Source organism: Ambystoma mexicanum, chromosome 4p (assembly GCF_040938575.1).
Source record: "Ambystoma mexicanum isolate Mex_15411 chromosome 4p, UKY_AmexF1_1, whole genome shotgun sequence".
Classification (NCBI taxonomy): domain Eukaryota; kingdom Metazoa; phylum Chordata; class Amphibia; order Caudata; family Ambystomatidae; genus Ambystoma; species Ambystoma mexicanum.
Window position 1 is genome coordinate 946,750,419 of NC_090927.1, and position 27,949 is coordinate 946,778,367.

At 42.2% G+C, this 27,949-nt stretch overlaps 1 protein-coding gene across 1 annotated transcript in view; it reads right to left on the reverse strand.

Annotated features, from left to right (window-relative positions):
* Window positions 1-2,355: 2,355 nt before the first annotated feature.
* The window catches only part of GRIK2 (glutamate ionotropic receptor kainate type subunit 2), a 2,093,351-nt gene continuing 2,067,757 nt past the window's right edge, over window positions 2,356-27,949 (reverse strand). Inside the window, exon 16 of the mRNA XM_069606522.1 lies at window positions 2,356-4,030. Within this exon, the coding sequence (XP_069462623.1) occupies window positions 3,866-4,030 (165 nt within the window). The 3' untranslated portion in view covers window positions 2,356-3,865. The remainder of the gene's footprint in view (window positions 4,031-27,949) is intronic.

Genomic DNA, 27,949 nt, shown 5'->3' on the forward strand with positions numbered 1-27,949 from the left:
CCCGCAACTACTAGTATTTTACTGGTGTGGAGACAACGGTAGAACCCCCCAAACATTTATTGGGGCAGTTGCTGCAGTGGCGGCAACATAAACCTGCTGATTGCCCCAGGAGGTGCGCCACTGACACCCAATGAACAGGTTGTCTAGTTGTGGGGGTTCAACATGGTGTTCTCATTGTTCCTGCTATAAGCACTACAACCCTTGGCTCCCCAGACTTTGTGCGGACATCCGAAATAGGCTCTACCTCCCTTGCCTCCATAGGGTTGCTCAAAAGAGGTCATGGCTCCCCTACCTCCATGTAAGTAGTTGGTGCCTCCTCCGATGGCCCCAACTCCTCTCCCATTCAATGCCTTAGGCTCAACCTATTAACAGATGCTTGGCAAAGTTGCATGGCTTGGGCCTGCAAACTGGTACCAACCATCAGATGAGATTTCCCCTTGCCATCTATAATGGGGGTAATGCTCCTCCTCCTTTGAGGAGAAATGCAGCTTCTCCAACAAATATCTTCCACTCCCAGCATCACAAATATGCCATGAATAGAGTAGAGAACCAACAATGATCATGTGAACACTCATAACTATGAATCACACCCAAGAGTGTGAAACCAAACCACCCCTGGGGTTTTGAGAGCCAATGAGCGCAATGCCTGAGTTGTGAACAAGTGATTAAAAATATCCACTAATACAAACTATGAAACCCGATTAGAGCTGCAAGTGGGGAGGAAAGACAACACAAAACATGCAAAGGAAAACTGGGAAGGATAAAGCATTTTTTTCCCCAAGATTTTGCGGGATAGAAGTTTGTTCAGGAATTTTCTGAGTGTATAGAATTTTAGTAAGGGACACAAAAGGTACAAAGTCACAAACAATATTGTTTCTTGCTTTTTTATGTGCGGAGTACCCTCAAATTAGGAAAACACTGATCAAACACCAATACATAGTGGCACAAAAACTAAAAACAAAAACACATCAGAGGAAATCAATCTCGACAAAAAAAACCAAACAACTACAACTCCATTGCACTCTTCAAAACCCTTATCCAGTGTAACAATGCAGCAAAATTCCTCCATACCACCTCCAAGCATGGACATTTTCTGAGTGCTACTTTGTGCACAGCACAAAACCCACAACGGAACATAATTTGTGATTGTTCTTAGATGAAAGGTCAAACTAGAGAGAGTTTACAGTTCTCAAATGGACTCAATGACTCAGCGCAACAGGGCTCAATTGGCTGGATGCACACAACAATAAACCTGTGATTCGGCTCATGTTACAAGGCTCCTGATTGGATAAGGAATCACTGCAAGAGACCTAAAGTAAGGGTTTTACCCAGGATTTCTTGTCAAAACTGGTTCCATAGCCATGGTAACATACACATCATACCTAAAACCTTCAAGTGGCCCATTCGACGTAATTCTCTTGTCCTAGATGAGGGGTGAGCTTCTAGCACTTTATGACTTAGTTGGTGTACTTGCATGCTACCTAAGACTTTGATGTGCAGAACAAAAACATAGTTTCCACCAGGGTGGAATGCATATTTGATGGAACAATCTTCAAATCTAATGATTATACATACTGATCAAATGGTTTGATATTTCTGCCAGACTTAGTTTTTTTCATTAATTTAGTAGTGTTCTTCTCAGATAAATTGATTAATTTCCTCAAAACAATATTTACTTAGTAATCAATGGATTAATGTATATAACAAACAGATGTGTTTTCCATGAAGAAATTGATTTCTTGTCACAAGTTATATATCATTTGTTGAGAGAAAAAGTTTCTGCCACCTACTTGTTTTCTCTTACAAACCATTTTTCAATTAAATTGCATGTTTTGTGCGAAGTGACTGGTGCTTACTATTTCGGGTTTCTGTGAAAATTCACTTGATTTGCAGTATGCCAATGAAAAGCACATTGGCTTCGACTCCACCAAGGATCTTTGAAGTATCTTGCAGAACAAAACACAAATGAATGTTTGAGTGCTCAAAATGGCTTTTTTCTCAAATGACCTGAAGGTTTAATCAGCCCTGCAGATTAGTCACAATCATTGTGATGCTTACACATCTATCACACTAAAATGTGCTAACCATTGGGCAGAGTTAGAGTATTGTCCTGTAATGTATGGCAATTTGACAGCTGTCTTGAAATCCTTTTCAAAATGACAAAAATATAGTGTATCCAATTTCTCTCGATAGCTCAGAATAAAGGTGCAAGTTGCACGTTACTTACTTTTTGTACCACTGAAATGATATGCTGTTTTTCCAGTCTGTTTCCATTCACCACTCATCACTATGGAGTGAAGAATTAGGATTAAACATGTATCAGATACAACAAATGTGTTCAACTGTCTTCCGATTAATTTAACACAAGAATTTTTATTGATTTTTTTTTTATTTTGTGCATTGAATTCAAACAGCAAACTGTGTGCACTTCAACTGTTATCACAATGTGGTCAGGAGGTTTGTGTATTTTACCATTTACACACAATTTTTTATTACATTATGTTCTCAGCCTAGTGGAGACCAGGGGTGTTGCATGGTAAGCAGTGTTGGTAGTGAACCTACCTTTTATATAATCTAACTTGAAAATATGTTCTTACGATTCCTTGATCATGATAAAAATAATTTTCACCAAACGTTGGTGGTGCTCACACACTACCATTCATGCTTGGCATAACACCCCTGACAGGAAAGAATGTTTTGATTTTGTTGATAAAAAGTATTACAAAATTTTCCATACAAAAACTATTTTCATAGAAATCTTGCATTTCCACAAATAAACCCGAACATTTTTTTTTGAAAAACTGCTCAAGCATCTGGAACATTTAAAGACTTTGACTGCGTTGAGACGTGTGGTTCTAGAAACGTTCTCCAAATATTCGTTTGGTAGATGGCCAATCATATTTCCAACTGTGAGAGATAATCGGACAGGCTTTAATTGGTTCACTTCCTAGCAGGAGCAGGGTTCCAGTTGAGTCTGACATGTAAACCATTGTAGGTCTGAATGCACCCTGCTTCCCTCCTTCCTCAATTGAGTAAACAAGCCCCTGCTGACCTTCAGAGGCAGTCTGATACATTCTTCTGAACTCTCAAAAACCTGTCATCAAGAATTGACCAACCCCTGAAATGTTCATAGATACCCATCTAAGTGAATTTAATGAAATCATTATTGCCTTGATTATTGACATTTTGTATGACAACAGTGACACACACAGTCCAGAAAGTGGGTAGATATATGTAAGATTACTTTTGTACTTCTTCTAATTCTCATGGGATTCGAAAGTTCCTTTCATATACATAACAATTGTCTAGACTTCTTGTTCAGATGTGGATTTCGATATGGCACGTAGAATGGGACTTGCAGTACCTGCCCACAACACCCCTGCCCCTTCTTATTGGAGAGTTCGTAAGAACATACCATCTGCTCCGATCCGGAGCAGATATTTATTTGAGATCTGATTTCACTTTTGACCAATCCCTCTGGTGCTTGCTCAACCAAACATTTCTTGTCGGTAATCACCTGGCAACAGTTGAACTTAAAAAAATTAACCTGTTTATATCTCACTGAGAACGCATTTGAAACCAGTCACAAAACTCACACGTAACATTCATCCAGAAGAATGGTGGAACCCATGATAAACAGTGTAACCCCGCAGAACTAGGTTCATCCGCGATGTTGGTTATTGGAGTCTGGCCATTGCAACTGTTTAGATCAGAGCTGTCTCAGGTCCATAGACACAGCGGCATGAGGTAACTCATTTTTATTTTGCACAGGTTGCATATTTCCACAGGAAACATTCTCGCAAAGTTTTGAAAAGGAAAATAAAAAGGCCGACAGTTTGTGCTTGGGGTGTCCTGACGCCCAGCTTCATGCCATGGTTTCCTTCCCTGGCAACCTTCTGTCATTAAATGTGTGCATGTTGATGACCTCTTCCGTTTTCACAATGACTGGTGGCTGGGGTTTGTGTTTTAACCGCCGTTGGCACTTCAGAGACATCCTGAGTTCCTCCAACATGGCGCTACAGAAGGATCTCTATGAAAGGAAAGAAAGGAAAGGGTGAGTTTGGTCAACAAGAGCATCTTTGTTGTTTCTCAGAATTCCATTTCTAGGATTGCATGTCTGCTTGACACTTCTTTGAACACTCTATGCTAGGCTTGAAGCTGGTAGTGAAATGCTGTCTTTGAATTGCCCTACACAAAATAAATGGAATGCCTCATGAAGTGGAGATTGTTCATTGAGAATGTAGAGTTGTCACTTAATCTTTGTATCATCCATCTAGCGCTTACTACTAATGCACAGTGCCTGCACACTTGATTCAGGAAAAGCATCTTTCTGTCTGATCCCAATGTCTCCCTACATTTGATGAAAATTCTATTATGTAGGGCTGATTTATGATGAGATGATCACAATTGTTGTGATAATATGTTTGGATATGCTTGCTTTCACTTGTGATACATTGTATATTTTGCAAGTGTTTCCTATTTGTTCAAGGTTTGTCTTTTATCGATTCTGTACAAACTATAAATCAAATAAAACTTACAAAAATACAAATCTATGCTAAAAGTTAATTAACATGGCTATTGTACATGTCTGCACAACACATATGCTTTGGAACAGCGTGCATATTCACCTTGACCGTGTCCGTTTTCATCACTTTTTGATAACAAGTCCCTTGTTCTAGAATAGGTTCACTGGTGCAAGTGAAGTAATAGTGTTTCACTGTATTAGCTCTAGGGCAACAACTGCCATGGGGTAAAAAAAAGCATGAGGCTGGATTTACAAAGCTTTTTTCCATGGGAGAGTGCCATTGAAAAACGCGTTTGTAAATCAGGCCCATATTCTTTCAATGCTTTTCTTTGCACTGGGATACTCTAGGGCACATTGAATTACGTTTTAGCACTAGGGCAAACATTACACTGTCACAAAAATACATTTAACGAAACGGTATTTTATCCTAGGGCAATTAGTGTCAATAGCACTTGCACCAAAGCAACATGTCTCTCATATGGCCACAGGGCTATGGTGCCTTTACTGTACATAGCAAGCCAGCAATACTTAATCAAAACATGTACATTTATTTGTTTAATTAAGGTGCCATCACTACTCACCTGTTATATGACATTACTCTGTTGTAGCAACTTATAAAACGTGTAAGTCTATTGCCTCCTGAAACATGCATGCAGTTTTTCGAATGATGCACACCCAAACATCTAGCCAGAAACCTGAACATAATTGTGTTTTCACACCCATATTTTGAAACCACTACTCACGAAACCACTACTCACGTCTATTAGGAAAATGATCTCAACTACTGAAATGTGATCATTTCTTACATTTAAGTTGGGTTGTCCCAATGCCTGCTGCCAGAGGGCCAGCAAAGCCTCTGGAAGGTAGTTTGCGGGACATAATATCAGCTGCCATGTAAACAATTAAGCAATAACACCCAACCTGGTTGGCAGTACCACTTGGTAATTCCCCACGTTAAAAGCATCAGCAAAAGTGGTAATCCACCTCTACTAAAGGAGTTGTATCTCTTAGAACACCATCTTGTTTTCTAGGGTGCCGACAGCCATTAATTTTATGTTTAAAAATGGTATGGTGGCTGTTTCAAAAGCAACAAAAAAAATAACTGTAGATGTTATTGTCTAGATGAGGGGCCAAATCTGATCCCCATGCCCCCCGCACAAGTCTTGACACAAAGACAGAGAAATGATAGATGTGCCACACTCTTAGGCCCATCACCACAATCACTGTTGGTATTGCAGGTGTGAAAAGAGGTACTCTCTTTTGACAACCATTCAGACAATTCCCAATTGATCATTTGGACGACATGGAATTGACATCAATCAATCAGGTCGACTGACTGGGAAATCAGAAACAAATCAAATCATCACTGACACCCATTTCTCCACCAGGTGCCAGTGGAGAAATTTAAGGGCTGGGGAGTCGTGGTCCCTGTGCTTGAGTCAAAGGATAAGTCTTGTCATCCTATTCTGGATTAGTTAAAGGGGCAAATAGAGGAAAGAGGCAGCTTGAGCACAAGGCTGTTGCAGTAACCCAGCCTAGCGAGAACCACATTTCTGGAGACATTGAGTTTCTGAGGGAAGATCAGGAAGGGGAGAATACCTCTGAGGAGGTGACGTTGAAGAGAACGAGGAGCCGAAGATGATGCAAAGGTTTTTAACCTCACAAGATGAGGAGAAGGGTCCCATTGAGAAGGATCTCAGTCTTATTGGCATTAAGGCAGAGATTAGCCCTGCACCAAGCCTGAATAGCAGTCAGACCGTCAGGAATGAGAGAGGAAGAAGAGGAAGCAGCGGAGGGAAGCTTGAAGGAGAGCTGTGTGTCATCAGCATAACACTGCGAATGAGGAGAGAAGGAGGAGATCAAGTGGGCCGGAGGGGCAATGTAGATGTTGAAGAGCCAAGGCAATAGGATGGTGCCCTGAGGGACACCACAGGTAGAGAGTGAGATGGAGGAGAGGAAAGGGGCCAGTTGTACCTGGGAAGGTTGATTAGATAGAAATGAGGTCAACCAATCCAGTGCCAGATCTGTGATACCAATGGTATCACAGAGCCTCTTTTTGAGGATTACATGATTGACCATGTCAAAGGCAAGGGACAAATCAAGGAGGATGAGAACAGAAGGAGAATTGGAGTCAAGATTTGAGAGCAGGTTTTCATGGGTGCTCAGGATAGCAGTTTCTGTGCCTATAGATGCTCTGAAGACAGAATGGTGGTCATGGAGACAGCCAACAGATTCAGTGTGGTGGGTCAGTTGGTAGATGACCAACTTCTGCAAGAGTTTTCCCAGGAAGGGGGCAGAGGAGATAGGGTGGTAGTTAGTAGGGCAGGAGTGGTTGGTAGGCAGACTTTTTAAGAGAGGGTCCACAAGGGAGTTCTTGAGGATAGTGGGAAGGAGCCAATGGCAAAGGAATGGTTGCAGAAATCAACCATGGCAGCGAGAGAGGAAATGTTGTCCTTGATAGTTCTGGAGGAGCAGGGTAGCACCTGTTTGGAGGAGACCTTCATAAAGCAGACAGATTGAAAGACCTCATCCAGTGGTATGGGCAAGAAGGATGAGAGTATGGGAAGCAGGGGGGCCAAGGGAGGTCTGAGAGTAGATTGGGGAGTAGCAGGGGTATAGAGGAGAGTGAGGACAGAATGTATGGGGTTTTGGTTATAAAATGGCAGGGCATTACAGAGGACCTTGGATGGAAGAGGAGATTTGGAAACTGCAGTAGGATTGGCTAGTTCCTTACATATTTTGAACAATTCAGCTGCATTGTTGGTGAACCGAGAGATGTGAGCTTGAAAATGGGCCCTCTTCTTGGAGCAGATGGAGAGACTGTAATGCCTTTGGAGCAGGTGACAGGCCAGTTTGTTAATGGATGTGCTTGAAGCCTGACACTTCTGTTCAGCAACTCTGCACTTGCATTTCAGAGAGTATAGGTCCGAATCATACCAGCTGTTGCGCTTGGAGGCAGGTTTCATATGGATCCTAATTGGCAGGGGCAAGGGTGTCAAGGATGTTGGAGATGGAGAGATGAATGTTGGTGAGGGCTATGTCGATAGGAGAAACAATGGCACGGGGTGGGAGGGGGGATGGAAATGGCAGCAAAAGCAGTGACTGACACTCGCTGCATTAGTTGAATGACAGAGCGGGAGACTGGCAGTGCAGGCAGAGGCTTATCCAGGGAGTCCAGGAGCTCCAGATGAGAGGAGAGCATGGTCAGACCAGGAGAGAGGTGTAGTCACTGGATGAGTCCAAAAATCACAATTCACTATATAATGGGCCGACAAGGTCTGGCTTGCCTTTGCTTATACCTTGGATTCATTCAAACGTGTATTAAAGAGTGGCTTCTTAAAACGTAACCCAACCAAAACATTGTAAAAAAGGCTCAAAAGACGTGGTATCAGAAATTTCACTGTTCTACAAGATCAAATCCTTCTTCCCGCAGCAGGTGCTCTGAATGTTGATGCACATATCGACGGGATAATGTTCTCCTCAACAGGGATCCAGGATGCTCCTTTGACACCCTTTAAAGTGACCCAGCCTGCCCCAGTTTGCCTCATCTCTGGCTCTAAGAAATGTGAGCATATTACCCAAACCTTGCACAAATTGCACTGCCTCCCCATCCTGGATATGATCTGGTTCAAAACTGCATGCCTCGCCTACAAGCCAACCACTGCCAGCATGATGTCCTGCCTGATGGACAAACTAAAAACATCAGGCAGCACACAGTCATATTTCGGTAAGACCATCCCCAGACTGAAAAGAGAAAACTGAGTAACTGCCAGCATCGTGCCACAATCCAGTCCTCTGGTTCTCTAGCCTTGTGGAAATGTGGACTGCTGCAGCTCTCTTTAAGTTGAGGAAAAAACAAACGACCTGGCTCTTCCAACAACACCTTGTGGTAGCCTAGATTCCGGCTATCTTGGCTCTTCCCCATCCTTATAGTGTACAATGATCATTATTAATTTTTACTTGATGACTTATTAAATTCAGGTTACCGAGGTTAGTCATCATCATTGAGAAGGCCACTTATCACTAGTCATATGGCTCAAAGGTTTTCCTGAGATGCCATATACTCACCTGGTACTAGGAAATTCAAGGCCACTTGCGAGTGTGTCCTGTCTTTTTTCATCTTTCAATAATACAAGTAGTCACTAAACACAATTTACAGTGCAACACACTACAGTAGCATGAAACAGTTTTAGATTAGGTAAAACTTGACTTGAATGAATAACAAGTATCACTTACAGAATGTAGATAAGAAGCTATCAGGGTTTCAATAAAAGTGGAAAAAATGGGAAAGGAATCCATGTTTTTTTGGGGGGTATGTTAATTTAATAGTGGGTGTGCTTTCAGCACAAAACACTGAAATGCTTCGGAAATTTTAAGGAGCGTTTGTATACAAACATTTCACCTAGCCCCTCTCTAATTTAGAGATCGAATTTGCCACACGACGGATTTCTCCACAGGCACGAGAAATAGTTTTTCAGAAAACTGGACGGCCTATGCTCTTGGCCCGTGACCCAGGGCAAACGTTGAAAGGGTGGGAAAACAGCTTCTGCTGAGTGGAGCGGGACTGATCAATGGTGGGGCTTTTGGATCTGTGTTCAGCTCTGTGCAGTGGCGTGGAAGGAGTCGTGGCCGTGATCCCAGGCATTGGTTGCACTGAATGGCAGGTGTTACTTCCAACATCAGAGGCCAAAATATTGTGGTCAGGATGAGCGGAGAGAATGTTTTGTTCATTCAAAATGACTGTGTGGTTTGATCAGGTAAGCATTCCGCGTAATCAGTGTTGCGGCTTGGCCTGCATTGTTGCGGAACGGGCCGGGATATCCCCTTACCCCTGCTGCATGGCTAACAAAATGACAGGCCTTCCTTCCAAATGGGATTCTTCTTCCCAAGAAGAGTGACACTATTTTATTTTAACTTTGGTTGGCAGAGTGTTCTGGCTAATCGGCACCCCTGCTTAGTCTGTACTGCTGCGAGTATCAATAACCACCAATGGTATCACACACCATGTTATCTGTGTCGCAAACATACTGACCACACCACCCCTAACCACGGCCTGATCCCACAGTGTGGTTATTGGTTATTGGACTGGATGTAACAAAGAATCATGCCTCTATCCAAATGTGCACCATATTTTAAACAGGAAAGACGAAGCATTTTCTTAATTTTACTTTATCCAGAGACAGTGCCCATCACTGCACTACTGCTAAAAGGTCTTCCAGAGACCACAGAATCCAGATCAGGCTTCTGCCTTCTACATCCTGTTCTTTATCACTCACCACCACTAAAACCTCCGTATCCCTCGAAGCTGCTCAAGAATAGTAGTGTGTTCTTCTCATTAATCAAGAGTGTGTCTGCTGGTGACCCTGGCACTAGGAACACCTCCCCACTCTCAGCCCTTGACATGTTGACTACTTGATGTCTCGCAGGGTGTCACCTTGACACTTAGCAGCCGCCCAGAAAGACTTTGTTGAAAACTTCGGATTGGAAACTCTAGAAAATGACCACCCCGGGCAGTCAGAGAGAGTAGTGTTGACAGGTAAGTAGGTGGAGCAAGCAAACAAAGGCATCCCTTTATTGTTTTTCATTTGTTTCTCTCTCAGTCAGTTTGAGCATGCATACATTGCCTCTACTCTCTGACCTTGACCTGCTACACGTGCCTGAACATATGCTGCTTCAATAGGGGACTGACACTTACCAAAACGTGTGCTGTCAGGAACAGAATTTGGAAATCTAGCCTAAAGACTGTGTCCCAAGACATTATGCCACATCTCTTCTGGTCTGACAGAGAGTCATTTGCATGAATAGTATGTGATTTGTATTTATTTGAAGAACGGGATGTCAATTTATGACTTACAGTAACAAATGTACAGATGTTGGAAGCATTCCTGCCAATGCTGCCTGTGCAATAGCATAAAGATGAGAACAAGTAGTGATACAGTGGTTTATAGTCATAATTTCGAAAAAAAAATGTCGACAAACAAAAATGTCGAAAAAAAAATGTCGAAAACAATAATGTCGACATCCTATACTTATAATGTAAAAAGTCATTTTTTATAAAAAAAAATGTCGACAAAAAAAATGTCACTTAGAACTATCAACACCTCACCCAACACCCCCCTGCAACCCCCCCACACTCCCCACCACCACTCTCCCACCCCTCATACTCAACACATTCTATTTATATATTTATTTATTTATTTATTTATTTTTTCAATAAATAAATAACCAAAAAGAGTATCATTTACTATGGGGGGGGGGTCCCCCCCAACCCCCCCTCACCCAACACCCCCCTGCCACCCCCCCAACCACCCTCTCACCCATCATACTCAAAACATACTAATTATATATTTATTTATTTATTCAATAATTAAATAAATAAAAAGAGTATCATTTACTATGGGGGGTCCCCCCAACCCCCCCTCACCCAACACCCCCCTGCCACCCCCCCCCCCACACCCCCCCCAACCACCCTCTCACCCCTCATACTCAACACATACTGATTATATATTTATTTATTTATTCAATAATTAAATAAATAAAGAGTATCATTTACTATGGGGGTGTCTCCACCAACCCCTCTCACCCAACACCCCCTGCCACCCCCCCACACCCCCCACCACCCCTCATACTCAACACATCTTAGTTATACATATGTATTTATTTATTCATACAATAAATAGAACATTTCAAAAAAATATCGAAAAAATGTCGACATTATTGTTTGTCGACATTATTTTTTTCGACATTTATTTTTCGAAATTTTGACTGACGACATTTTTACTGTCGACATTATGACTGCCCACTATCCAGTTTATGAGGGTTTAAAAAATGAGTACATATTCAAGGGGCAAAACCAAACAAACAGAAATACAATGTACATAGGAAAACAGGTGACTTGCATCGGTCAAATGAAAATAAGGGGGCAAGTACTTCAAACTGAAGAGGAGTACTAATTCATGATACATAATTGCATTATTAAGTGTCACTGGAGGCAGTGGTGGAGTCAAGTAGGGAGAATTGGAGAGAGGGCAGGGTGCTCCTACTCTTCAGCAAGTAAGTGACATTTAAGCCGAGCTTTGAAGAGATCCACAGTTGTGCTGGCTTTTATTGTTATGGCCAGTAGTTCCAGTTGAGCAGGGCAAATAGGGAGTAATAGTGTAAGCGAGAGGAGGCAGAGGGAGAGTATGAGATGGTGAGGTTGAGTACAGAAGAGTATCAGAGAAAATAAGATGGTTAGTAAACTGGGATTCAATCACACTGGTATTGATGTAGAAGACCAATGACAGCTGAGCTTGTGTTTGGTAGGTTGAATGGGGGAGGATCTGGGTAGTTTGTCTAGTGTAAAGATAGGAAAGTTGAGTACTTTGTCTAGAGGGAGGAAGAGAAAGAGAGAAAGGTCAAGGAGTTGGCTTGAACAGACAGTAGTGCAGCTTGGTGAGCACAAGAGTGGAGATTGGAATTTTTGTAGAGTGTTTAGCATGAAAAGGACACATTTTCTGAATGTTGACGAGGTAAATGCGAGTGACAAATTGTTGCATTAATTTGTCCCTGTCAAAGAGAACCACAATATTGCAAGCTTTGGATGAGGGAGCAAGCAAGAAGGTTGGGTGGGAAGGAAATAGGAAGTTATGGGTGGCATTGGAAGTTGGTATAAAGATAAAAGGTTAGCATGAGGATGGGTGCTAATTCAATAGGAGAGGTAGATTAGAAGTGGTTAAGCATAGAAGAAGTGGGAAGAGGTGGTGGACAGAAAATGTGTTGGGGGAGAGAGATGAGGACTTTGAGTGTCATGAAGTTTAGAGAAAAAGCAGTGAAAAAAGTAAATAGCAGAAAGTAATGAGGTGATGGATATTGGCTTTCGAGGTATGAGCAAAGATTGGAGGCTAGATAATAGTTTGTAGGCATGATTCCGTAGGGAGGACAGTGCTTTTATCAAGTAGGAGGAAATGGCAGAGTTCAGCGCTGAGCGTAAGACAGCAAGGGAAGTTTTGAAGAGTATGGGTTGGGAAGATGTCCGTAATTTGCGCCAGCATCATAGTTCATGATGAGTTTGTTTTGAGAGTCTGCCTTTCAGAGGAGATCTTGGGCTGAGGATGGGACGTGAAGGTGTGAACATGCAAGCATTATAGTGTTGGTCGAATTGAGTCATAAGTGCTTAGTGAAAGTCAGAGAAAGCACGGTCAATGGAAGAAACATAATTCACAGAATGAGACAGGAGAGAAGACCTCGTAGACATCAAGGTAAGGACACAGAGAGTCATGCCTGAATGTCCTCCTAGTTAGTGAAGAGGTGAGATGAGGAGTTGAAGGGGGAGGGACAGAGATATTGAAGTGAACAATGGGCTGATCAGGGGAAGAGGGGACAATGGAGAGGTCTGAGAAGGTGAGTGAATTAAAGAGAAACTCAAGGTGAAGATAGAGAGGGGATGATTCTCGTGGGGGGAGTAGACACAGTGGTTAGATATGAGGCATTTAAGTTCAAGGCAGGGGCCTGCAAAGGGCTTGGGATGGTTGAAGTTCCCCAGCATGACAACAGGGATGATGGTAGGAAGTGACTCAAGGAAAAAGGTCACATCAGAGAAGAAGGTGTTGAGATGACCTGGGGACTATAGAGGGCCTGGACGATGAGAGGAGTGTGAGGGAGCAGTTGAATAGTGGCATTTTAAAAAGAAGAGGTGATGTTAAAGGGGTCAGTGTTGAGGGAGAAGGTGGATGAACGTGAGTCTGGAAGGAAAAGTGATGGCGTTGGGTCTTCAGGAGTGAGTACTTTTTCTGGGAGTACATTTTCCTTGGCAGATAATACAGATATGCCATGGAGGACAACAAGGTTCGGAAGGAGTTACTGAAGGCCTGGACATTTGGTCGATTATACTGAATCGTAAAGTGGGAGGAGTTCCTGGTGAAGGGAAGGGGGTTGTGTAGTATGGTGAAGTCTCGGCTCATGGTGATTGGAATGTAGGGAGAGTTCGGGGTCTGTATGGAAGCATGTGAGACCTGATGGTTGGGGATGGCAGAGAGTGAAGAAGCGAGAGACGACAGTTTTCATGTCCCCTACATACTTTATATCTGTTAATTGTTGTTAATTATTGTTACTGAATGTATACATGCCCCACAGGAGCCGGGCGTGTTAAATAAACCTTGTGTGTAAATCTACCTGCCTCTGCCCATGCTTCAAAATGCTAGTATATCACATCTTGGGTTCTTCCCTATGGCTAGCACACTACAAGTTTCCCCGTCAAACCCATAGAAATAAGATTGGTATCAAGGAACCAGGTACTTCCTACACACTTCAACCCCACAGGTTTAGCATCTGCCTCTCTCACTGACCTAGTTGTGACCCCCACTACTGACGTTTTTGTTACAGAGCCATGGATAGCAAGGCCACAAACAGTGGCAGAAGGGCGCTAAACAAAACCACATACATTGCATGTCATTAAATTTCATTACAATAACAACACAATCTGTCATATTTTACTGCCTGTCATCATTGCTAATTCTTAAAATCAGAGCTCTAAGTAAGAGACTGCGGTTACGTCCTTACAATATGATTTACCTCTAGAAATGACCATACGAGTAGCGTAGAGTTCCTGTTCATCAATGCCATTCAAGTCTATTCGCTGTTTAAGTTAATTAAGTTTCCATTGATCATGACTTCCAGCCATGGGCATATTCATAGTTACATTGCATTGTTAAATTGACACCACGCCATGGCCATGCAGGTTTGGCCTTTGATTAACCTACCTATTCACGACCATTTCCCCTTCCAGTTAGCCATCACCCTTGTCCCCTTTGTCTTTCTTGCACTGCCCATTCTTAACTCAGCTAAAATGGACAGCAGAAGCCTCAATGGCTATCCCAGGGGGTTAAAATGGGAAGTTGTAGACATAGACAAATCAAGCAAGCTCACCCACTTCTAGGGAAAGCTTGGGCACATTGCTTGCATGTGACACATTCACACACCATTGCATTAGTTCTACTAATCATAAACTAGTAAAGAGCTGGAAATTGACAAACTCTAACTTTGCAAACTTTGCAAAACATCTCACTCACTTGAACCAGGCAATTTGAGATGCAATGAATTAATGATGAAAACGACACTACCTTACTGTTCTTTCCTTACACTACACTCAGTGCTGCCTATTTATGCTTAACCCAGAAGTCTCATTGACTTACCCTCCTTATTGTTCTACCAATGACAGTGGTCTGGGAACCCAATATTTCGTCACAATGTGTTCTATCCTTCTGCTTAAAGATCACCAAACAGCCTGAATGACTGCTTTCAAAGCAATTATGTGAAGCTATGAGATGATTTCTCTGGTGCAATTCTGAGACACCAACTGAAGGATATCTCTCTCTCATCCAAATCTACAACTGCATATGAAGAAATGGAATGGACGCTCAAGCTATCATTATGAGCAATATGTCGGTATTCCTTCCCTCCGAAGCATGTGATCATTTGGAACAAACATCTCACTTTTCTTGGCTATAAAACAGTACTGTGCTGATTTTATTTCTTACTCGTTCTCCTCATTCTCATCATCTATTGTAGCAAATTAATCAAATCACGTACCCTGCATCTCCGGCCCTTCTTTTCCCCCCTCCCCCTCTCCTCCCGATTTTACTGCTTACTTCACAACTAAGGTTTCTCTTTTATGCTACTCTTTTCATCTTCTAATCCTCATGTAGACTGCTATCTGGCTTATTTTCCGTTTATCCCCAATTCTCTGTCTACTTGTTCACTTTTAACGGATTCAAACACTGCAAGTACTTAGTTTGTGCCCATTTTACTGCCTTTTCTTCTGGCCCTCTCCATATTGTTCTTCTCCCATTTCCCTCTGCAGGCCTTCTCACTATCATCAATCTCAGCCTCACTTTCTAATTACAGTACCCAAACCCCCTTGTGCCCAATCTTGCGTCACTTCTTGGCTTCTAAGCATTGGAATCTGTACTCTAGTTGGCCATTTGCACACCAATACGTAAGTGATTGTAGATGGATTAAAGATAATTGGTGAGGTGTCGGGGAGAAAAAAAACAACCTTGACACTAGGTTGTACTGACCAATGTAAGAACTGCAGATGTCCACAAACTTGTGGAAACCTCCCGTCCCCTGCACACCCAGTTTGTGGACATCTGCAGTTCTTACATTCTAAGCATTGGCAGAAAGTTCCACTTTCTGTTAGAAACCCACTTTACTTTTTGTATTTTCTCCTCGTGATTCAAAGAGAATTTTCTTTCATTTTCTCCTTCTTAGCTCTCTGGATTATTGTTGCTCTGTAAGTTGTGTTGACTTTGTACCAATTGCTTCCAGTTCAGGAGTGAATTAATTCTAACCTGAAAATTACTTGTTTTTCAAGAAATGCAATACGCAATACTGAGCCACTACATACCTGGCACAAAATCTATTTCATATCTTATTTGCTTTAGCCCGGATCTGCCTAACCATTGCTGTTATGGGACTGCCTCTCCTTCTTATCCCAGAGCATCAAATCTGCCCTGAAACACTACACTGTGGACCACCGATCGCCCACCTTTCACCCTCACCCCTGCAACTACTATGCCTGTCTATTAGAAAGTATTTCACAGCAAGATGGAAACTCACCACATTGTATATGGACATGCTGATTAAAATAAACTAAAATCTCACACTGTCTTAATGTTTAGAAAGTTCAGTTTCTGTAAGGTTTGCCGGTTTGCCACTTGTTTAATGATACCCTGTAAGTGTACATACATCTAATACTCCTTATCTGATAACCCACAAAGGAAATGTGTACCTTTGTATGAACTCGAACTTAGTAATGGCATACATTTTTCATATCACCAAATCAGTAGTCAGATACAGTAGTCTGAACAACCAGACAAGATCTAAAGAAAAAAACAGGATATGAATTATCTAAATCATATCAGCAGTGGTACAATGGAATGCAGAGCGGACAATCTCAGGTACTCACCAATGTGCTCCCATTATCCTAGTTCTGATTTTGCTGCACTGCCTCTCAGGAGACACTGAAGTCCCCATCATAGACAAACTGTGGGTCTCTGGAGGTTCCCAACTAGTTTATACAAAGAGTGGCACGACCTAAAAAGAACCTCCCTCAAGAAGTGATAGACCCTCAGTCAATCCTTTTTAAGCAGACTACCACAAACATGGCATTTTCTCTTAGCCAAACTGCACTTAGATCTTTTCTCATAGCTTTCCCCACAAGGATTGAATCATTACTCTTCAGAAGTTAACTGACTTATAGAGACTGAGCCCTCTACCAATTTCTGTCTATCTATATTGTTTTTTGTATTTCGCAAAATCACCCGAAGGCCTCAGAGCGCTCACATGGACAAAACACCACAGAGAACATAAAGCAGGCAGCAGGCAAAAACCAGAAGCAGGAGGCATGGATTACTCAGTACCACCATTGAACAACCACGTCTTGAGTTATTTTTTAAATATACTGATGTATCCACCATTTTTTATCGACACCGGAAGTGAGTTCCAGATCTTAGGAGCCCAAAAGCTGAAATTAATACTAACTGCTCTTTTGAGGATTTGGCGAAGTTGTAACAAATCAATGTTACTGTTGGATCACAAAAATCTCCTAATGGGTTCTTCTGTATTTTGTCCAAGAGGTATTTGGGAGCCATCCCGGACACACATTTGAAGACAATTGCAGCACTTTTAAATTTAATTTGTTGTCCGACTGCGAGCCAATGCAGACTCTCTGCTGATACCTTAGAGTATTTGCTTAAACCATTGACTGCTCTAACAGCTCCATTTTGGATAGTTTGCAGCTTCCTTATGTTAGACTTAGAAGTACCCATCACCTGGCTGTTGCAGTATTTGAGTTTAAAATTAACAATTGCACCGACCAAGTTGGGCTTGGATAGATACGGGCGAATTTGCCAGAGGAGGTTAGAGAAGAATGCACAGGTTGATTTAAGATAGGATGCATGTCTTTTGTACGAAAGATGAGAGTCCATGTAGACAGAACTTTAATGATACTGTTGTTAATTTTGAAACTATGAGACTTATCCTCAAGCAGTTTAAGTCTCTGCGGGGTACCAATAATCATTAGCTCAGTTTTAGCTTCATTCAGAGGCAGTGAGTTTGATGCCATCCAGGTTTGTATCGCTGAGAAAACATCTCTTACTCTACAGGCATCTTGTTCATAGTCTCCGGATAGCGTGAACACCAGCTGGGTGTCATCAGCATAATTTGTAAAACTGACACCCATGGATCGTAGCATGTCACATAAGAGTTTAGAGATGATATTGAACAGAAGAGGCGACAAGCAAGAGCCCTGAGGGACACTACATAAAAGTGGGATGATTAATGAGGAGAGATTCCCCTTGACAACAGCTGCTGATGTAGGGCCTAAGAAGGATTTGAACCAGTCTGCTGCGGCCTGGCAGCATCTACCTACTGAAATAAGTATTTCGGCCAAGAGCTCATCGTTGATCAAATGAAATGCTGAAGAAAGATCCAACAAGAGAAGGAGAGCCGGATTTCCATTCTCTATAATGTACACAATGTTGTCCTGAAGGTTCAAAAGGGCTGCCTTGGTGCCATGGTTGGCCCGGAACCCAGACTGTTCCTCAGGAAGGATATTATTACTTTTTACTAAATTCTGATATTGTTGATAGGCAATCTTGTCAATGATCTTCAATAAGAACGGTATGTTGTTAATAGGTCTAAAATTACTAGGTATTGCTGGATCAAGGTTCTCTTTCTTTAATAGAGGAGTGATCCAGCCCTCTTTGAGGTTGTTAGGTATGTACGATTCATCAAAGAACTGATTGACAATATGTGTGACCCCAGGGGCCAAGGTAGCAGCACAGTCTTTGAAAAGTTTTGCAGGAAAGGCATCGCCTTTACAGGAAAATGGCTTCAATTTATGAATGATCTCCAGAACTTCCCATTCTGATACTTTTTCAAACAAAAACATTTCCAATGGTGGTTTAATGCCAGGTTCCAAATTCTGCAATACCACAGGACGATTAAGAAGAGTATTCAATTGCTCTTTGATAGCCTGTTGGTGTTTCTCGGTTTTACTATTAAAACCATCATGGATTGCTTGACACCAAGCATTGCTTTCTTGTGACTGATTGGTGACCAAGTGGTTCTTTAATTCTTCCAAAATGGAGAAAATGTCCTTACTATGAGATTTGGCCTGATGAATTATATCGTTAAAATGATTCGCTTTGGCATCAAAAATTGTTTGTTTATAGCTTTTTACAGCCTGTTTATAACACTTAAAATTTTCCATGGACAGAACTTTTCTCCAACATCTTTCAGTAGTACGTTTAATACGTCTCGCTGTCAGAATTTCTTCAGAAAACCATTTAATTCTGATTGGTGGATTTGTTCAGTTTAGCAGGTTTAAGGGGGGCAAGCGTGTCAAAAGCTGTGTTATTAGCTAGCCTAAACAATTTGGTGAATTCATCAAGAGGATGGTGTTTTTGTAGCGGGGGAAGAAGAGGAATAACCAATTCCTTAAATGCAGCATGCATCACATTTTTTTGGTTACACCAAGTCGTCAAAGGATTGTTTTTAATCTTGATGCAAGTTACTGGTCCTTGAGTTGCATATTCAAAATTAATGAGATAGTGATCAGACCAGATACATTCTGTAATGGCAGATACTGGTTTGTAAATTTTTCGTAACAATCCAGTCCAATGTGTTGCCATCTTTGTGGGTGGCACTACCAATTTGTTGTTGGAACCCAATGGATTCCAGCGACCAGACTAAGTCCGAGGAGACTTTGTCAAGAGGATTATTGTACCAATAGTTAAAATCTCCAAGAATAAGAAAAGAGGTTTAGTCTTTAGATATATTGCCAATAGTGTCCAATAGTTGTTCTTCAAACCCAGTAGATATTCTAAGGGGACGATATATCAATAATATGCTGATAGAGAATGTGGCGTTAATATTTAATTTTTCCATAAGAGCTTCACAATTCTCTGGATTAGTCAGATTAATGATATGCATTTTCAGATTTTGTTTGAAAATAATAGCCACTCCCCCACCTCTGCCATTTTCTCACATGGTTTGAGTAGTAAGGTAGCCCTCAGGAGTAGAAAGGAGCATAGCATGGTGTGTGGATTCAGACATCCAGGTTTCCGTAAGAAATAGGATATCAAGATCCAATTCCTGAATTGTATCTGCAATTTCCACTGAGTGCTTAACAAGAGAACGAGTATTTAAAAGACATCACTTTAATTCCGGGGGATTAATGTGCATTGTGGGGTCGTGGTTCCTTACGTTAGTAACAGGAAAGGGGGCTGGAGTGAGTTGAGGAGTACTAGGTTTTGAACTACCGGCCTCCTTGCTCCTCATCTTTCCAGAGACAGTAATATGTTTGAGAATAGGGTGGGATTTTCTCAGGGGTTCCCTCACATATTCCGCGGGAAAAGAGGAGGAGGTAACCGGTGTCGTAGAAGACTGGACGGGGTAAACATCCAACTGGTTGATTAACTGTAACTCCTGCTGGTGACTATGACTAGATTGAGCCATATTCGTACTTAACACACATCTTAACTCAGAGAGGTGTTTTGCCTGTTTAATGGCATCCAGAACTTCTTGTAGACCCATATCTTAACAAAGTAGACGGCCGTACTTCTTCGTATCTTCTACGGACCGCTACCTACCACCTGATGGGAGCTGTTTAATTGCAATTGAAAGTAGAACATTATAAATCCAGATGTTCCAACAAAATAATACCATCCATTCTTTTCCTTCAGCTTCAAACCTCTCGAGATATTACTATTTTCCATTTTGTTTCTGAACAATCCCTTTTTGGGGAGGAAGGATAGCCCAGGGGCAATGTGTTTGTCTTGGTAACAAGAAAACACAACACAGGTTCCGCGTGCGGGGATGTGGGAGGAGTCACATTTTTAGGAAACTTCCTGGGGCGCTGCCACCGATAAGGCTGACACTGAGAGACAAACATCCAAGGATGCAGGAACTCGTTAATTATTGTATGGACCTCAGAAAACTGTATCAAGGCAGGGTAGGGTTCTGTCCAGATTTGTTGGACTACAGCTCCCATCAGCCCCAGCCAGCACACTTAATGGGAAGGTATCATCAAAGATGTACTCCAAAACATCTATAGAGTCAGTTTTTGCAGACCTTGTTGAGAGGTTAAATGACAGCCCTGCCATCTGGTTATTGCATATTCTTGTATGAACCCATTTTCTGCTTAGCACCCCTAAGTACGGGTCAGACGTGTACACGCACGCTCAGTCTTAAGTATGCAACCAATACGATACTCGCGGGCATTGCAATGCCAAATGCTACTTCCTTTAACACATCCAGGCTGGGCGGGAAGTGTCATTTGTCAATACAACATTTACAAAGCTCGTCGGTGCTGTCAAAAATCACACACAACATGATTCTCTTTCCAGCACAGCGAGAATAATTAAGCCTGTCAATACAGACCCCTCGCATTAGCGGAGCCATTTAAAGACAGCAAATTAATGTCAGCTCCTCATTAAGATTATCAACTCCGCGCCCTTTCCCGAATGTTCCATCATCAGCGATAATTACCACCTGTTCACGCGCGTTTTAAAATACACACGATGCAAAGCTGATTAACATGAAAGTTGGCTTCATTTAATCAGGCGGAGCAATAAAAGTGCGGAATCAAAGCGCCTGGCGCAGTTTTGCTTTTATCCAGAATTGACGTGATTCATTGTTGGAGTTTAATAAATGAAAGAGACAGGAGACGGTCTTTGGCAATATAGCACTCTCATCATTAGTGTTGTATTAGGAATGGATAATGGCAACAGCGATGCAAATATTATTAATAATAATAATAATAATAATAATAATAATAATAATAATAGCATTGCAAAGAGTACCTGCCACTCTCCTCTTTAGCCCTGATTAGGAATGGATAATGGCAACAGCGATGCAAATATTATGATTAATAATAATAATAATAATAATAATAATAATAATAATAATAATAAAGATAACAATAGCATTACAAACAGTACCTGGCACTCTCCTCATTAGCTCTGATTAGGAATGGACAATGGCAACAGCGATGCAAATATTAATAATAATAATAACAATAGCATTGCAAAGAGTACCTGCCACTCTCCTCATTAGCCCTGATTAGGAATGGATAATGGCAACAGCGATGCAAATATTATGATTAATAATAATAATAATAATAATAATAATAATAATAATAATAATAATAATAATAATAATAATAACATTACCAAGAGTACCACATTTGCATGTACTTCATGCTGAATTTCTCCTGGATCTAAGCCTTGTAAAAATAAATGTGATTATTACCCACTTTAATGATACTCACTTTATCAATGTCAGAAGGACTGAGATGACCACAAGGGAATGTATTTACTTAATTACAGGGGCGGACTCCGGCACCCCAGTTTTTACTGCAATATATGTTGCTATTCTATCTACCTTGAAACTTCTGTGTTTTACTTGTATAAGTAGAGCAAGACATACCTCAAACAGCCCCGCCCGCCCACCACCAGTGAATCGGGATGAGGCTGGATCAGGGAAGCTGAGAAGAGGCAGGTATTGAGTTGTTGCACCGATATGTCTACATTATTGTTTTTAAAACACACCCATTATGCATTATATGAATATGATGTGTTGCTACAAGGCTGTGCGTCGAATTTCTCAGATTTCAAAGAACAGTTGCCACTTGCCAATGCAATGGCTCTCAGTTTATAGACCTCTGAAGGATGTCAGGGAGCAAGCTAGTTCTTAAGTCGCATGGAATGAACTTCCTATCAGCCTTAGGCTTGAGACAAACCTCCTTGCCTTTGGAAAGAGGTTAAAAACGTTCCTCTTTCATTAAAATCACTTGACTAACTCCCTAGGTTAACATTATGCTTCTGTCCATTCTGTCCCGGCATACGTGTTGTGTCCCGTGACCTCTGTTTTGTCTTTCTCTACCTGTCCTTTTCTTATTGTATGCACCCTGACGCCTGCGGCCTTCGGCGCATTATAAATAAACAAACAAATACATAAAATAAAATGTGCTTCTTTAAATTATATGTGAGATAAAGTATGCCCCACTGTATGTTCAAACGATATTGCAAGTCACAGAGGCGTTCCATGACCATATGGAGGAACTAGGACAAAGGTTGAGTTCCCTTATGAGGTCACAAAACTTGGACTTGCAATATCTATGTTACATACCGCAGGGAATGTATTTATTCCTTGTAATACATTGTCAGATGTTTCATCCCCCTTTCATCCCTCGTCTCTTGCTTAATGTAATGACAGAGATATCCCGGTTGCTGGTACATATGATTAACATCGAATCTGTTTGGGTGCGGGTTTTAAAAAATCCGTACCCTGCAGGTTCTTACTCTCAGGCGTGCAGTGCAAAAAATAAGCATAATTCCATAAACAGTTCCTCAGCAGTTAATTAGGTAATGGATGTCAAGTATTAGAGAAAGCTATTTTACAAGAAGGGAATTTGAAAAATGTGTGCTGTAGTGGAAGCTAGAATTCTGTTCTGGGCTGTCTGAGCAGCATCCATTGTGACCTCACAACCGTAGGGTAATAGCTGATTACAGACATGAAGCAATGCCCTTTTCATGTAATTAGAGACCAGTTGTGATGTCACAATTAGCATGTAATAAGAACATTATGTACAGTATTTGAAGCGGGTTCTGGAGCTATTTTTTCAATGTGTCTCCAAGATGTGGGTGTGTTTAATCTCTAGTGTACAGCTACGCAGCACCGTGGTAACCAAGTCAAGGCAATGCAGACTGTCACCTGTCAGGCGTTTTAGGGAAGGGATGCGCCATCTCACTAGACAATAAAGAGCTTTCATTGAAAGATTTCTGCCAGAGTGGCAGATCTCAATATGAATTGAAGTGAGTTGAAGAGCTGTCACCTTCAATTGAGTGGCAGGCCACACAGCGTATTCTGGCCTGTTTAAGACATAACTAAAATGTGACTATATATGTGACGTAAAATGAGCTGCCATTGCGGATCCCCCCTTGTGACTATGAACATCCAGAGAGTCCCAGATCACATGGCATCGGCCATCTCTCGTGATCGATGATTCAGGTGCGGAGTAGTGGCTGCGTGCACTGTGAAAAGGGATCTGACGTGTGCTGACATTACTGCATGGATCAATATAGTGCACAGATGTTCTCCAAAAATATGATACCGCCTTCCATGATGTGCCTCATTAAGCTTGGCATTTCGAGGAGCGCTACCTGTGGCTGTGTGCAAACTGCATGCTCTTCCATCCGCTGGGCAGTGTCGAGGTGGAGTTTATGTCAGCCTTCCGGATTGCATGAGCGATTGATGTCCGACTCCTTTGGAATCCGAAGCAGAGTGTTCTCTGATTGGTGGTTCGCTGGAGAGGTGGGGGACTCGAGTACGGTCAGCCATGTTCTCATGTCTGTGGCTCGGGGTCCCTGGCTGAGCCGTTAGGGCCATGTGTAGACACAGGACAGCTGTTGCTTGCACCCACTGCCTAAATATGTGCATTCTTTGACATTGAGAGGCCATGTCAGGCCTCCTACGGAAGTCCTATTCTTTTCCTCCCCTCCAGTGCAGTGGCTTTTAGGTAATTAGGCTCACCGTGCATTCCCACAAGGCTCCATCAGAGGTGGGCGTAACGGGGATGCTGGACTCTGGCAATACTCAGGAGAAATCAGTATACACTCCCACTCACTAGGCCACGCTAGGTGGGATGGATGAGAGGATGCTCTTTAATGAGGATGGCCTTTGGTCGGTGGCGAATCCAGCATAAAGCAGTATTTAAATAAGCGATGTGATAATTGCATAAGAGCATGGTGTTCTACCTTTCGCTCCCTGTAGGTCATGTCAATACCAGGTGCATGTGTTGACCCATATGTTAGCTTCATTGGGAATATCGGGTCAATACAAAAAAAAGATTATTTCACATGCAGAAACAATACAGCTTCCACAACAAAAATACACCTATTTAGTTTGTCAAATATCTTGTATTCACGTTTTTATAATGAACATACAGCGTGCCACATACACAATCACCCCATGTAATCACAGCAGTTAGATAACTCAGGAAAAAAGTATATAATATCACCACAACATTATGTATTATGTCATTCACTATAGCTTTCCCCTCTACAGGTGAACATCTAAAAACAAAAATGTCAATGGGCCTCATTACGAGATTGGTGGTAGTCATGGCGCTATTTGCGCCATGACTGCCACCAATAACGTGTCCGGCACCAGTCTCGTTCAATGAGGACTTACCGGTGTAGTCTGACCTTTGTGGGACCGGTAACTCCCCATTGAAAAAGCCATTCCCCATTCCCATTTGAGCCCCCATAGGGCTCAATGGGAATGGGGAAGGCGCTTATAACAGTACCGCAAATTGCAGTACCGTTATTAGCTTCATGGTCCCTTAACGGGTCCTGTCCATGACGCCTGGTCAGACCAGGCGTTACTGGAGGGACCCGCTAAGGGACCTCGTAGTCGGGCGGTAAGGGATTACCGGCACGGTCTCCTTACTGGTGCCGGTAATCCCTTACCGCCCATCTCGTAATGAGGCCCAATGTCTCTCCCTTTCCCTCCCCCATCCTCCTATGTTTCCCACTTGTACTCCTCCCCTCCCATCGCCCTATAATATAAAAACAACCCTTTCCAACTATTGCTATGAACTTGAAGTGTGATCTTCTTGCCCTCCCAACGCGTCCTCCTTATCGTTCTTCTTCCGCTTTGCAAGGTGTTTATCTATAAAGATCAAGCAGTTACTCCCTAATACTTTTGGGTGTCCCTGTAACATGGCAGTCACGTTTTCAATTTTCGTATATTTCTTCGCGTTCCGTACTAATTCGCTATACGTGAGTAACCATGATCTCTTCCAGTGGACAGTAAGGCACACTCACACTAGCTGCAAGCATCAGATTTCAAGGCATATGTCCAAGCCCGTTCAAATGGTCCAGGTTTACTTCCATTCCAAGCAGTACCAGTAAGGGCTCCAGAGATCTCTCCACTCCATCGACGTCCTTTATCCACCAAAGCAGTGCGTTAAAAAAAAAAAAAAAAACATGTGCCTGAGGACAACTCCACCACCAGTGCGCTCCCACTTCTCCAAATCCCTGCCAACAACTGGGGCTCACTCTCACGTATATCTTACCCAGTTTCTGAGGATCATACTGCCATCTAGGCAATAGACGGAAATAATGTATTTAATATTGCATGGATAACGAATCCTTCCAAGCCCCTCTACACATTCGTATCAACTCCTCATCTCTTAATTCGCTTCTGATATCCTTCTCCCAGCTTCGCTTTATCACTTGACTCTCCTCTCCTCTAATGCTTATAAGTGCCTTATATGCCATAGACACCAGTCCCTTTGATATCGCCTCCTTTTCTAGCACCTGTTCAAAGCTAGTAACTGCCCTTCCTAAGTGTCCCTTCCATTTGCGGTCTGATAGCATTCCCTTAAGTTTCATGTACATTGATAGCGACCGCCTTGAGATTCCCAGCAGAATTTTCAATTGATTAATACCTATGAACTGTTCACTCCTCCATAATTGGCCCGCCCTCACCAACTCTTGCTCATAGCACGATTGGAAGCGTAAAGGTTCATCTATCAGATCGCTAATTGGGAGTCCCCAAATTCAACTCCAATGCAAATGCCAGGACATCACTCCATCCATATTTCTCTGTTGCGTCCATGTGTTCCAAAGCACCAGCATCACTGGTTGGTTGTGAATCTGTCGGGAAAGCTATTCTCTACGCATCCATAGCCATTCTCTCACAGACACTGGCGCGAGGACCACATTTTCCAGCGCTACCCATTGCTTGTCTTGATTATTTCTAAGGTGCTCAACTTGCACTCGCCATTGGTGTGCTTTATGATAGGTTTCCATGCATGGAAGGTCTGCTCCTCTGTCATCCTTACTACGAGTCAATAAATCATGTGTCACCCTCGTTTTCTTCCCTTGCCAAACACATTTCGACAGTGTCCTCATCTCTTCAAGAAATGTCAATGACACCATTACCGGTAGCATCGGACATAAAAACAGCATCTTCGGAAGAAGGTTCATTTTTACTGTTATCTGCATACCCACCAGGAAAATCAATTTTTATCACCTTATTATATATTTTTCAATCCCTATTCACAGGGTCAGATAATTCACTTCATATAATTCAGCTAGGGATTCGGTGATATTGACCCCTAGATGTTTAATACTTCTAGCACTCACGCATATCTGTGAATCTTGCAGTACTAGCAGGGCTGCCTCCGAACTTTCCGTCAGGGGTAAGTCAATTGATTTCCACAGGTTGAATATGATCCCTGACAGCTCTATATAGGAAGCCTACAACTTAAGTAACATCAGTATTGATTCCTCTGATTCCAACGGGTACAGCAATATGTCATCCACAAATAATGCCACAAGTCCTCCCACCCACTGTGAATCCGCAAATACCTTCATATCCACTAAGTGCTACCGCCAGTGGTTCCATTGGTAAGGTGAACAGTAGTGGGGAGAGTGGGCATCCCTGCCTCGTCTCTCTACTCTACGGAAAACGTGTTTGACACCTCTTCATTTACTGATGCAAATGCCATAGGTTGACTATATAATACCTCAATTCCCAGCATCCACCTCAGTCGAAACCCCATCTTCCCTGGCATGGCGAGTTTGAACGCCCACTCCACTCGATCACATGCTTTTTCAACATCTAAGGACATGAGCAATGAGCCCAATTTGTCTCCCAGCATGGAAGCTATCCTGTCCAGGGTCTTTCTAATGTTGTCTGTACTCTGTCTCTCACAAATGAAACACACCGGAACATGTGTATCAACATGGAAAATAAACCACTTAATCTCTTTGCAAGAACACTAGTGAACATTTTAGCATTGCAGTTTAATAGGGAAATTAGCCTATATGAGCCGCAATCTTACTTATCTCATCCTACCTTATGCAGTACAATTATCCTGACTTTCAAGAACGATGTGGGTGTCTCTGCCCCGTCAATAAGGGAGCTGGATAATCTTTGTAAGAAGGGTGCTAGAATGTCTACATATGATTTATAAAAAGTGGACGTGAACCCATCAGAACCTAGGTCGTTTTCCTGGTTTCATTGAGGTAATTGCTCAGGATACCTCAAAGAGCATTATAGGATCGTCCAATGTCACCTGATCTGCCACACTCAACTTTGGCAAGTCTATCATGTCCAGGAAGGCCCTAACCTCCTTCACATATGTTCCCTCAGAAGCACTATACAACTCTCTGCAGAATCTGCCAAACCTACTCGCTATTTCTTTCGGGTGTGTTGCCAACCTCCGTCTTGTCATTGTTTATTTACATTCATTTATATCATTTATAAAATGCCCGAACCCAGGGGTATCACAACATTTGTTACAATCAGCAATAAAGGGGAGGAAACACATCCATGGGACATTGAGTGACATAACATAAGGTTACA